This window comes from Equus quagga, chromosome 13, assembly GCF_021613505.1.
Source record: "Equus quagga isolate Etosha38 chromosome 13, UCLA_HA_Equagga_1.0, whole genome shotgun sequence".
Classification (NCBI taxonomy): Eukaryota; Metazoa; Chordata; class Mammalia; order Perissodactyla; family Equidae; genus Equus; species Equus quagga.
In genome coordinates, this window is record NC_060279.1 from 88,715,118 (window position 1) to 88,728,503 (window position 13,386).

Below are 13,386 nucleotides of genomic sequence, written 5' to 3' on the forward strand. Positions count from 1 at the left end.
CCAAACCTCCCTACAGCCACACTGGCGGCCGAACCAGGCACATGGTAGGTGCTCAATAAATGTCAGCCCATGTGTCTTCTGTCACACTACATCTTGCATATGTTACAATGAAACAATCTCAGCTAAGCAAATGGCTTTGTCAAGTGAACAAATGTATGCAAAGAAGGGCGTGTGGCTTGGCAGATAGGAGACCTCGAAACGTTTGTTTATGTTCCTAGCTAAGCTGTCCACTCATTGAAAAACTGTGAAGTGAGTGGCTACTATGTGCCAGAGATTGTCCTCGGAGGGACCGGTTCCTACCACCCCCCTCATCGCACCCTGTGAAGCAGAAAGAATGAGAAGGCTTTTACTCTGAGCAGAGGCGGATGGAGATCTGCCTTTCTCGTTAACAGGAGGCGGTCAATGAACACCCTCTCTTCCCAACCAAGCCAGGAGCCCCAAAAGCGTGCAATTCAGTTGCTCACATCATTCATTCAGCGAATCCGTTTTTATCCCTCAATGCCCAGCAAGGAGCCCAACGCATCATGGGTCCTCAGTGAGCAGGAATCCCCTTTCTAGCCAGGCTCCCGAGGGCGCCCACGATTTCTTTAAATTCCCCGTACACCGTCAGAGACTAGCCTGAGCTGGGTGTACCCAGTAGGCCTGCAACAAATGGCTGTGTGGGTCTCCGGGTTGCGTGAATTCCTGGTGTCTGTGCGCCCCATCTACGCACACTGAGCAGATCAGCAATAAACAGTCTCTGGGTTGTTTCTTATTGGTATCTGGGCCCACAGAGTCTGCACGCACACAGTAGGGCTGACAGAAACAGCAGTGTGCAGCTGCACACGCACAGTAGGACTGCACCAAATGGCAGCATGGGCCCTGGTTGCACGCATTAGGACTGCCATACACAGCAGTGGGGGCCCCGTGTGCACACAGTAGGGTGGCATTAAATGACAGGGCGGGGCCCAGCAGGCACATAGTAGGTGCCTCAGGCCCTGTCTGCCAGGAAGACCGTGGGGTGGGGTGACCCAGGCGGCATGCTTTGAGGTGATTCCCAGCTACTCACATAAGACACGGAGCTGACGGAGGCCTGAGGAAGTCACGGGACACGAGACATGGACCAGGACACAGCACATGGAACGTGGACAGACACACAGGTGAACCGGCGGGCTCAGTGGGGGCGGGGCACGGGGAGATGCGAGGGGCCGGGGCAACGGGCGGGTGGAGCGGGGTGGCCTGGTGGGACCACATCGCGCAGGTTTGAACCCACTCGAGCCCTTTCTGGGGGTGTGACCTCTGACTACCCACTCCCCCCGCCACACATTCAGTTTCTCATCTTTAAGGCGGGAAACAACACCAACCTCGCTAGAGTGTCAGGTGCATGTGAGCCGAGGGCCTGGCCCTATATAAACGCTCACTTAGAAAGCAAACCTGCGCACCGCAGGTACCCAAACCAGGCCCGGCACATAGTGGGTGCTCAGGAATGGAAGCACCCACTATGTGCCAGGCAGGGTTCCCAGGGCCAACAAGACCAAGAACTGGCCCTCGCGTTTCTGCGTCCGCCCTGCCTCTGCTCCCAGCGCTATGTCAGGCGTGTAGTAGGTGCGCAGGCGGCACGGGCAGCCAGGAGAAGGCCCCCAACTGTGGCCCTCCATGGGGGGTTGGGGGCTAGGGGATTCTTGGGGGAAGCAGAGCCAGAGCTGGAGGGGACACTGCTGATGGCAGCATCCACAGCACGTCCCGGGGCAGGTCACTTACCGGAACGCCTGGCTCCTTCCTGCCCTTGGGGGACGAGGCCACGTGGGCCAGGTACTGGATGACCTTCTTGGTGTTTTCTGTCTTCCCGGCCCCAGACTCCCCACTGTGGGGGGACAACGGGAAGCAAAAGGGGTGCCAGGTAAGCCCCACCCATTCCAAGCAGAGCCACGCCCAGCCGGGACCTCCGCCTCCTCCAGGAAGTCCCTCTGGATTACTCACGTGCAGAGAATGGACTGATCCTCTCGATCTGTAGGGAACAGAGGGGGACGTGTCACCTGGGAGGGTCTCTCCAGCAGGACCCTGACCCCTTACGCTGGCTGCCCACTTTTCAAAGTCATTCCCAAGAGGTAAAGAAAAGCTTGCTTTTTTTTTTTTAAAGGTATGCTTTTATTTATTTTTGGTGAGGAAGATTGGCCCTGAGCTAACATCTGTTGCCAATCTTCCTCTTTTTTCTTTTTTTCTCCCCAAAGCCCCAGCACACAGCTGTATATCCTGGTTGTAAGTCCTTCTAGTTCTATGTGGGACGCTGCCTCAGCATGGCTTGATGAGCAGTGCCATGTCCACACCCAGGGTCCGAACCGGTGAATCCCAGGCTGCTGAAGCAGAGCACGTGAACTCAACCACTCGGCCACGGGGCCAGCCCCCAAGCTTGAGTTTTGATGTGTGACCCTCCCGGATTCCAATACTCCACTCGGACTCAGCCTCATGCCTGCTGTGTGGCCCTGGGAAAGCAGCTGTCCCTCTCTGAGCTTCCGTTTCCTCACCTGTCAAATGGAGACAATAAACTCCAACTAAACAGAATGGAGTTCATTCAACCAACTTCCACGTGAGCCCCCGCTGGGTGCCCCCTGGGGCTGGGTGCCCTCAAAGACACAAGAGCGAGATCCTGGCCCCAGGGGCTCAGCCTCAGACATAAAACAGGCCACAAGGCGGTAGTGAGGTGACTGGTGGCCCGTTGGTGGGTCATGTGCCCAACTCGAGGGCAGAGAGCACAGCTTGGTCCCCGCCACCTCCCCCCGCGCTCGCCCTGGGCCGGACACAACCTTTCAACAAACGCACACTGACCGACTATTAAGTGCCAGGTGCCAAGGGCCGTGGGCGCTGCAAGGTCCCCGCCCTCATGGAGCGTCTGAGGGACAAAAAGCTTATAAACCACGGGGCCAGTCCGGTGGTGTGGCAGTTAAGTTCGGCACTGCGCTTTCGCGGCCCAGGTTCACGGGTTTGGATCCTGGGGGTGGGCCTGTACAGCGCTCATCAAGCCAATACAAAATAGAGGAAGATGGGCACGCATGTTCGCTCAGGGCCAGTCTTCCTCAGCAAAAAAAAAAAGAAAGAAAAGAAAAAAAGAAAGCACGCAAACTAAAACGGAAGATGATCTGACAGTTGGCAACGTCTAGAGACATTGTTGATAGTCACCATCAGGGCGGGGGTCCTACCAGCGTCCAGTGGTAGAGCCCAGGGATGCTGCTCAACCTCCCACAATGCACAGGATGGCCCCCACGACAAAGATTCATCCAGCTCCAAATGTCCACAGAGCCAGGATTGAGAAACCCTGGTGTCAAGTAACAAGAAGGGACTGAGGGGAGGAGTGGAAGGCCAGGAGGGCTTCTCAGAAGAGGCGGCGTTTCAGTTCAGCCCTAACGCACGAGTTCCAGGCAGAGGCACAGCCAGTGCAAAGGCCCTGCGGTGGGACGGAGTTGGAGATGTTGGAGAAAGGAGGCCAGGGAGGCCGGGGGAGGGAGCTGGAGAGGGAAGATGGGTTTGGAGACCATAATTAAAGGGATGGATGGTGGTAAAGCAGGGCAGGGGCCCCTGGGTGGTTTTAAGTCGGAGAGAGAGGGTACATTCAACAGGATGTCAGAGTTAGCAGCCTGGTTTGGCAGCCAGATGGATGTAGGTTCAAGGTCTTGCTGTGTGACCTCGGGCCAGTCTCTGAGGTGCTCTGTGCCTCAGTTTCCCCATCTGAAAAATGAGGCTCGAAACAGCCTCTACCTTGCAGGGCTGTAGTCAGAACTCAGAGAGAATGTTCAAAAGGTTTTCATATCCTAGCGAGTGTATAATTCGGTTTTGTGGGCTGCTTTGTATCCAGGACTGAGCCCTGGGGTCCAGGATCTCGCTTGTGTCTTTGAATCTCACACACACAGCACGAGGTAGCACATAGTAGGACCTCAAAGTGAAGTTTGTTGAATGAATGACACCGTGCTCAGCTGAGGTTTATCGTCTCCATTTGACAGGTGAGGAAACGGAAGCTCAGAGAGGGACAGCTGCTTTCCCAGGGCCACACAGCATGCAAGAGGCTGAGTCGGCACGGGCTGTTAGAACCCAGGAGGCCCACATCAAAACTTGCTCATCCGGCCCAGGAGGAGGACGGGATCACAGTGTGACCTACGGGGAAGCAGTGCTCGGGGTTCCTGGGTTCCAACCCCACCTCCGCTACCCACCCACCCGTGGGCAGCAACTGGACTGCTCTGTGCCTCAGTTTCCCCATTTGGAAACCAGGAATAATGGGCACACCCACTTCACGGGGTTGCTGCAGGGTTAAATGTGTTAATCCGTGAAAAGTGCCTGGCGCTCCCCTGACATTATTGTACGGTAACTCCTGAGACGTAACAACGAGTCGATAATCACAGCTGACGGGTCGGCCCAGGGCCCAGCAGTTACGTTCTCACCCTCCACTTTGGCTGCCCAGGGTTCGCCAGTTCGGATCCTGGGCACAGACCTAGCACTGCTCATGAAGCCGTGCTGAGGAGGCATCTCACATAGAAGAACTAGACGGACTCACAACTGGGATACACAACTATGCCCTGGGGCTTTGGGGAGGAAAAAAAGGAAGATTGGCAACAGATGTTAGCTCTGGGCCAATCTTCCTCACCAAAAAAAAAAAGAAAGAAAGAAAAAGAAATATAGCATCCGTTAAATGACCTAAGTATAATACGTACAACATAAATACACTGCGGCACACTATTATACATCATAGGATAGAAAGATAAAAACTTTAAAATATTTAATATGTATTTTAATATATACAAAATATTTATTAAACTAGATGACATGGAATAAATATATACTGAGTGCATTACATGTATCACCTGTGAATTATGTCATTTTGCTAGGACCGATCGACCTTGTCATGGGGCGAAGGGCTGCCCTCTTGATGGACATCCTTGTGCAGTGTACAACCTGCCCAGCCATACCCAGCAACCCCATGTTGCACATCTTTTAAGGGGCTACCATTCCCCCCCCGACAATGGAGATCATGTCAACAGCATTACTATCTGTAGAGAAATTTCTGCAGAATCCTGGCACCAACTGGCTCCCAATGATACTTGAGAGAAGGGTGGACATTGAGATAGAAAGAAACGGGCCCGTCTGACAGGCCTGAGTCCCGCCCACCCCGCCCTCCATTCGTGTCCCCTCCTGTCCCCCCAGAGAAGCCTCACAGAGTCCAAACTCCTTGACATGGTATCAATCCTGGCCCCCAGTCCGGCCCCCCTGGAAGGCCGCCCCCCCCCCCCCAGCAGCCCCAGCCCCACACTCACCCTGGAGCATGCTTCTGTAGGCCCCCTCGGTCACCGCGTACACGTGCGGTGGCACTTCGTGCCGCTTCTTGCCCCGGTACATCTCCACGATGGCCTCCGTGTAGATGGGGAGCTGCTTGTATGGATTGATGACCACACAGAAAAGGCCGGAGTACGTCTGCAGCGGGCAAGAAGGGAGAGCGCCTGAGCTGCCCGCCTGTGGCCCAGAGGGCAGCACGGGACTGCCATGTCCGGCTGGGCAGGTTGCACACTGCCCAAGGACGTCTATCAAAGGGGTTGCCATTCACACCGTGACAATGTAGATTTGATCGTTTATTACAGATATTTTAAGGCTGACAGTGGGGACAAAAAATCTTTCCAAATTGCACGAAGGTGCTGCAAGGAGAGGGTTCACCCTGACCACGTGCAAGCTTATGCGTTCCAGCAAAATAATGGACAAAGACTGGAAACGGCCTGGAGGCGTGTTCCTGCGATGGGTGCCCACTCGGGTCTCAGGGCACAGACGCGGGACCCCGTCCTAAACATCATCAGGTGAAAAGAGAGCAGGAGAGGGCTGTCGTGGTGGAAGGGTTGGAAATAGACATTTTTGTGTATTTGTTTGAACACGCACAGAAAATCCCCAGAAAGGTGCTCGCAGTATCGGCAGTGACAGGAACATGTCTGTGTTTCTACCGATGACAGACTCGCGGGTCCTGCCTCCCCTGCCGTCACTGAGGGGACCCTTGGATGGCGGGAGAGGCCACGTTTCAGGTTCCAGGTGCGTGGACATCAAGACGTTACTTTTTTTTTTTTTTTTGCATACAAGTTCACAAACTCCCCGAATTGGTCCACACCCCACCCCTACTCCACGGGGCCAGGTTTCGGGCCCCTGTAACTAAACTGTGACCTGTGCCAGCTCACGGGGCACAGCAGGTGGACGAGACGCGCTCAGGACACGGAAAGGCGGTGAGACAGCTAGAGAGCTGGCGGGTCAACTAGTTAAACCAACCCAGAGAGCTAACTCTCTAAGCCAGCCGGAATCAGCCAGCTCAACTAGCCAGAGAGTCAGCTGCTTAGGGGCTTAGGAAGTTAACTAGTAAACCAGTTAGCTCTCAGCCAGCTAGTCGGCTATTTAGCTGGTTAGCTGGTTAGCTGGTTACTTGTTGTCTAGGAGCTGGAGCGCTGAGCTCCCAGACAGCACAGCCGGGCGTGGCCACCGCCGCAGCCGCTGGCTCCCAGGGGCCAACCTTTTAAGGCGGCCAGGCGGGTGGGTGGGTGGGTGGGTGGCCCGGAGCAGAACAACCGGTTTGCGGGGTACCCGCCCTCCCCTCCTGGGACAGCCGCTCCCGGGAGCTCCAGGCTCTGTGAGGGCGGGCGGGGCGGCCAGGCCACATTCCCCGGGCAGGTACCTCATGGCTGCTGGCGCCCGGGCCCCGCTGCTGGCGGAGGAACCCCCTCCCCACGCCAGCCCCCTCCTCCTGCCACACCTGTCACCAGGGCGACACCCGGGACGGCAACCTGAGCCGGCTGCCAAGGCCCGGGGACAAAGGGCAGAGGCTCGTGCACCCAGAGAGGGTCAGGGACACCCCGAGTCTCCGGGACACGGCTGGGGGAACCCAAGGGAGGGACTGGGGGGGCCGCCCCAGCCCTCGGGTCCCACCGGGTCCACCTCCCGCCTCCACCTCTCCTCAGCCCGGCGACTGTCCCCACAGTCTCGGTTTCCTCCTTGGGAAACCGGAACGACACTCCCCACCTCGTTACCCAGGCCGCGGGGATTAAGGGAGATAATGAATAAAACCCAGCCAGCCCAAGGCGGGGCCCGTAAATGCATCCCAAGGTCCCGAGACTCTCGTAACCCGCCCCCACCCGGGCCCTAAGAGCTCCCCAGACTTCGAAGCCACGTCATCCTGGGTTTCGAGCTTGCAAGGGACTCGCCCTCTCCCAGCCTCAGTTTCCAGCTCTGGAAAATGGGGCTTTGAACGCCCACCATCCAGGAGCAGAGGGGATCCTGAGTGCCCCCATGGGTCCCTTCCTGCCCCAAGCATCTCAGCGAGGGGACCGAGACCCTGCACGACCCAAGGCCGAAGAGCCTATAAGAGGCAGAAACTGGGTTTCCGAAGCCCCAGACGACCACTTTCCACCAGCAACACGGCCTTCCTCATCACCAGTTGGCCGGTCAACAAACATTCATGAAGCAAAGGCCCGAAGACAAGCAGGGTGCAGCTGGAGTCGCGCCTCCAACGTCTTCGAGCTGGGCGGCTCGAGCAAGTGTCTTAAGCTTTCTGGGTCTTATTTTCTCATCAAACGGGCACAGGAACACGGCTTCCACGCAGGGCTGCTGGGGACCAGCCCCAAGTCTGTGTTGCAAGCACAGGGCTCAGCAGGGGCCCCGGGCCACTGTGCACGCTAATATGCCAGCTGTTTATTGCTGGGCCGGGGGCTTCTCCCCTCTACGCCGCAGGAAGAGGCCGCGAGATTCCCCACCTGACAGCCTGACGGGGAGCAAGAGGCCGACAGGATCACATCGGAGAGAAGTCTAGAACAGCGCCCGACGGAGAACGCAGGCACTCGCCAAGTGCTACTGATCATGATGAAAGTCCAATTCGCCTCCCGTCTGGACTTCCAGAATCTTCCGTCTCACTTCCGTTTCTCAGGCCCCCATTCTCTGGCTCCTGGGCCCTGGCCTTCCCTAAGGCCTCACTGTTTTTTCCCCCTGAACTTTCCCAATAATCTTTCCAGGGCCGGGGATGGGATGTGGGGTCTGGAGTCAGACGGCCTGGGTTCAAATCCTGGCTGAGCTGGCTCCAACTGTGGGGCTTAGTCCAAGTCCTGGCCCCCTCTGAGGCTCAGTTTCCCCACCAGCAGGATGGGGATGAGAGTAGATACCTTACAAGGTGTGAAAGTTCAGAGTGTTTATTAAAAGGCAAAAGGCAGGGGCTGGCCCTGTGGCCTAGTGGTTAAGTTTGGCATGCTCCGCTTTGGCGGCCCAGGTTCTCGGGTTCAGATCCCAAGCATTGACCTACACCACTGATCAGCCACACTGTGGCAGCATCCCATATACAAAATAGAGGAAGACTGGCACAGATGTTAGCTCAGGGCCAATCTTCCTCAGCAAAAAAAAAAAGGCAAAAGGTGCTTAACGTTTTGGATGTCCCTCTGATCTCTCTGCTTTTGGTGAGATCCGGGGGAGTGGCTTGGGCAGAGGCCTCTTTCTCAAGGCTTGCAAAGGCAAGTGACCAATCAGAGGGGCCAGCACAGCCCAAAGAAGGTGCCAACCCCATCCAGGGTCAGACAGCCCTCGACTCGTATCCCACATCCACCACCCCCAGCTGAGGGTCCCTGAGCCAGCCACTGGCCCTCTCAGAGCCTTGGTCTCCTCCTTCCCAAAAAGGAGCCAGAATTCATAAAAATATCCTAATCTTGTGCTTGGTGACCCTCAACAGGGTGGATATTGGGGCAAATTTATTTTTTGCTAGATCTCATCATTTATTTAAGGATTCTCTCATTACCCTCCTTAAAGTTTTGTCTTTTAAAAAAAATATAAAACCAGCATTTTTCCTTTTACCTATGTGTTTTATGATTTTCCCTGTGGGACCACAAGGCTGTGAGACCCCAGCCCTCTAAGCTGGTGTCTGGAGCGTGACTCTGCGGCCAGCCGCCCGGGTTCACAGCCCAGCACGACTCCTTCACGCCTGTGTGACGTGGGACCCAAGTCACTTAACATTCCTGGGCATCAGGTGGTGAGAACAGGCCCCGGCTATTCTAAGTGCTTAATAAATATTTGCCAGCCACCATTATTATTATTTTTCATTATTAGTATCGACATTCCTTGCCGATCTCTCTAATCCTGTTGGCTCTTAACAACGCTTTGCCTGCCCATGAGAACCACCCGGGAAGCTTATTAAAAATACCAAGGCCCACGTCACACACCCAGAGAGCCTGATTTAAATGGGCTGGGGTGCGGCTCAGGTCTTGGTATTTTTGAAAAATTCCCTGAGTGATTCTAACAGGAAGGCAGGGTTAAGAACTGCTGCCTTATGTCATCTGTTTGCTGTAAAAATTAAATAACATGAGAGACATTAAATGCTTAACAGAGATTAGACGACCATAGTCAACCTCACCATCGTCAATCCCATCTTAATCTTAAGAGGCACCACAGCAAAAGGGTGGAGCCTGGAGCCACACTACCCGGGTGGGCCTTGTCCAACTGGGTGAGCTTGGTCAAGGAACTTGAACTTTCTGTGCCTCAGTTTCTCTATCTGTGAAACGGGGACAAAAGGCTTTATAATTGTGAAAATGTATTGAGACAATATATTTTAAAGTGCCTAGTACATGTTTAATTAATGTTAGTTTTTTTTTTTCTGGTGAGGAAGATTGGCCCTGAGCTCACATCTGTGCCAATCTTCCTCTATTTTATGTGGGACGCCACCACAGCATGGCTTGAGGAATGGTGCTAGGTCCACCCCGGGGGGGGATCTGAATCTGTGACCCCCAGGGCTAGGAAGCAGAGTGTGCAAACATAACCACTATGCCAGCGGGCCAGCCCCAATTAATATTAGTTTTTATTGCTCCTAAATCTCTGGGCCTCAGTTTCCTTTTAGATAGAATGGGATGCTAATAGACTCTACTTGGAGTAAGGTGAGAAGAAATGAATTGATAGATGGGAGTTATTTAGCACCACGCCTGGAACGCAGTTTTTCACTGTCAGTGGTTCTCATTATCATTACAGACGCACAGCCCTTTCTCAAAACCCTCTGGATGCGTTCTAGCTGAGAATTCAGAACTTTTTACACTTTAGGGAAATAATAGAACAGGATACCCCCAATGGGGTCTCAGGCACGCCTGATGATCCACTCATTTCTATTTGGCAACTAAGTGTAGGAACAGTCACCCGACGTGGGCTCAAGATGCTCAGCAGCCTCGCGATAACTCAAGGCGGGGTGCTGACCCCCGACTCCCCCAGCCACCCCACCCCCGGCCACCCCTCCCGGGAGCGGGGGCCACTCACGTAGATGAGGCCGGAGTAGTAGCGCTCGCGGAGGTTGTGCAGCACCGAGGCCTCGTTGAGGCACGTGAGCTCGGCCATGTCCTCGGCCTTGCTGAACTTGGGGGGGTTCATGCGCTGGATCTGGTCCCGGGGCAGCCGCAGCCGCCGGCCGCTCTCCGCCAGCTCCACCTCCGCCTCCTCCTCGCCCTCATCGCGCAGCGCCGCGGCCTCGAACCCGTGCAGCTCCGAGGGCACCCACACCAGGCGGCGCGCCGTCCACTCCACCTGCGGGGCCGCGCCAGGGCCCCCCACGCTGGACGCGCGGGGCGCGAACAGGTAAGGCTGCGCCGCCTCGGGCACCGGGCCCGGCTGGGGGGGCGCCTTCCGCCCGGCCACCGACACGGTCACTGCTGCCATGGTCTGCAGGGGGGAGAGGAGGGAGGAGGTCAGGGGGGCGCCATCCCACCCGAACCCCCCCCCAGGGGGTCCCCACGGCCTTTCTCCACCAATGGGTCCGCAGACCTCTCCACCCACTCCTTCATCCATCCATCCATCCATTTAATAATTCCTTAACGAGCCAGGCTGTGCGTCGGGCGCTGCTCAAGGCATTGGCCACACAGCAAAGAACACGCCAGAAAAAAGACAAAAGACCCTCGCTTTACATTCTAGACCTGCGCATTATCCAGTGCAGGAGCCACCAACCACCCCATGTGGCTCCCGGGCCCTTGAAATGTGGCAAGTGCCACCAAGGAACTGAAATTTTCATTGTCTTCAATTTTTTTTTTTTTACTTTTTGAGGAAGATTAGCCCTGAGCTAACTATGGCCACCAATCCTCCTCTTTTTGCTGAGGAAGACTGGCCCTGAGCTAACATCCGTGCCCATCTTCCTCTACTTTATAGGTGGGACACCTACCACAGCATGGCTTTTGCCAAGCGGTGCCACGTCCGCACCCGGGATCCGAACCAGGAAACCCCGGGCCATTGTCTTCAATTTTAATTAAATTTAAATAGCAATAGCCCCACGTGGCTCCTGGGCCCCTGAAATGGGAGCATCCAAACCGAAATGGGGTTCTAAGTATGAGATGCACACCAGACCTCAAAGAGTGAGGACAATAAAAGGTTCCTCCGTATTTTTTATATTTGATGACCTATGGCAACGATAATATTTTGGATCTATTGGGTTAAATAAAATATATCATTAAGATTAATGTCACAGGGTCCTTTTTACTTTTTAAAAATCTTTAGTGCACCCCTAGAAAACCTTCAATTACACATTTGGCTTGCATTCTGTTTCTATTAGACAGCTCTGCTCTAATCCCAGGAGACAGATAAAAAGATACATAAGTAAATTATATAGTCTGTTAACTGGTGATAAATGCCAAGGAGAAAAGGAAACCAGGGAACAGAGGGTATGAGGGTTGAGGAGTGTTGAAGTCTTAATTGGGGTGGCCAGTGAAGGCCTCTCTGATGTGGCATGTGAATAAGGACCTGAGGGACATGAAGGGAGCGAGCCATGGGAATGTGAGGAGAGAACGCATTCCAGGCTGGGAGAAGAGCCAGTGCAAAGGCCCTGGGGCAGAGTGTGCTTATATGTCTGTGACATTGACAGGCCAGTGTGTGTGCTTGTATGTCTGTGACATTGAGAGGCCAGTGTGGCTGGAGCCAAGTGATGGAAGGGGAGAGAGGGGTAGGTGAGGTAAGACTTGGGACACGGGGGGCCAGACTGGGTCATGATGAGACCTGATCTCTTAGATGTGAGTCTTGGAGGATGTCAATCTGACTTCTGTCACTCAGGTTTCCTGCCCACCTCTGGCTTCCTCGACGCCTGCAGAACAGACTCGAATCTCATCTCTCAGTTAATAGCGCCTTCCTACCCGGCAACATAGGTCCCTTTCTCCCTATAATGGGGAGACCGGCCTCATTCATTCATTCACTCCTCCATCCACTCAACTTTCCCTGAGGCCGCTCAGGTGCCAGGCTCTGCCCGGAGTGAGTCTGGGGACGCAGAGATGCATCAGATGGGGCCCTGCCTCGACCCCATCACTGCCCACCTCTGCCCTCCTGGCCCCCCACCTCCACCACGCCCCTGGAGAAGTCCCTCCAGATGCCCAGCTCCTCTCGAGGCATCCCCAGATCAGGTCCCCCCAGGCTCTTGTCTGTCCCTCAGCCTCTCCCGCCCGGAAACGCGGCCCCAGGCCACACGTCCCACCTCTCCGCAGACCCACTTGTCACGTGCCCCAGCACCAGCAGTCCCGGCCCCCCAGCAATGCTCCAGCCTCCAACCCTGGACCCCTGCACTCCAACAGCGGGTTCTCCCACCAGCAAACGGGGTTTCTCCACCTCCCAGGCCCCAGATTGCCCAGGCTGCCCCCAGGCCGCCCGTGAGGCCCTGATCCACCCAGAGCCAAGCTGTGTCCCGGGGACTTTACCCCCACCCTCACCCCACCCACTTCCTCTCCAGCCCATGGCCTTTGACCAGGAAGAGCTTGGGAGTTTTTGCAATCACCCAGCCCTGTGCGTCCCCTCCCTAGAGCCAGGAGTCCACGCACCCCCACCTCACTCCAGCCGGGCTGGAGGGGAGGATGCCTGGGAGATCCAGATTCGGAGGACTGACCACAGTGCTGATGGGGTGGGGCCTGCGGGGCTGCGGGCCTGGCTGCACACGGCTGGGCCCCTGCGGCTGCCCCGCCCTCCCTCCCCAGCAGGAAGGCCTCTGCCAGGGCTCATTACTGTCACCAGGGCAGGTGAAAGCACCTGCCTGGGAGGGGCGGAGGCTGCTGGGCTGGAAAAGGGACAGGAGCCAGGAATCTGGCCTTGGGGCAGGGGTTGGGGCCCCTGGCATCCAGCCTTGACCTCAGTGGAAAGCTGGGATCCAGGAGTCCCCTGGGCCCCCAGATCAGGAAATCTGGGCCCCAGCCTCTCCTCCCTAGCACCCAGGAGTGGGGAGGGGGCCCCCAGCCCCTCCTCCCTCGGACCCGGGCCTCCAGGCCCCAGCCCCTCCTCCCTCAGACCCAGGAGTCCAGGCCCCCAGCCCCTCCTCCCTCAGACCCAGGAGTCCAGGCCCCAGCCCCTCCTCCCTCAGACCCAGGGGTCCAGCCCCCAGCCCCTCCTCCCTCAGACCCAGGGGTCCAGGCCCCAGCC

General features: G+C 56.1%; 1 protein-coding gene across 5 annotated transcripts in view; it reads right to left on the minus strand.

The window, feature by feature from the left end:
- Positions 1-13,386, minus strand: part of MYH14 (myosin heavy chain 14) — a 95,537-nt gene that overhangs the window by 69,061 nt on the left and 13,090 nt on the right. For 3 of the 5 annotated variants that reach the window (XM_046681727.1, XM_046681730.1, XM_046681728.1), the window contains exons 2-6: positions 10,267-10,665; positions 5,280-5,436; positions 1,960-1,987; positions 1,741-1,843; positions 1,049-1,072 (exon numbers count right to left, since the gene is read on the minus strand). In XM_046681727.1, the coding sequence (XP_046537683.1) occupies positions 1,049-1,072; positions 1,741-1,843; positions 1,960-1,987; positions 5,280-5,436; positions 10,267-10,665 (711 nt within the window). Of the gene's footprint in view, positions 1-1,048; positions 1,073-1,740; positions 1,844-1,959; positions 1,988-5,279; positions 5,437-10,266; positions 10,666-11,985; positions 12,005-12,454; positions 12,570-13,386 lie in introns of those variants that run through there. The other 2 variants (XM_046681729.1, XM_046681731.1) reach the window with 2 other exon arrangements.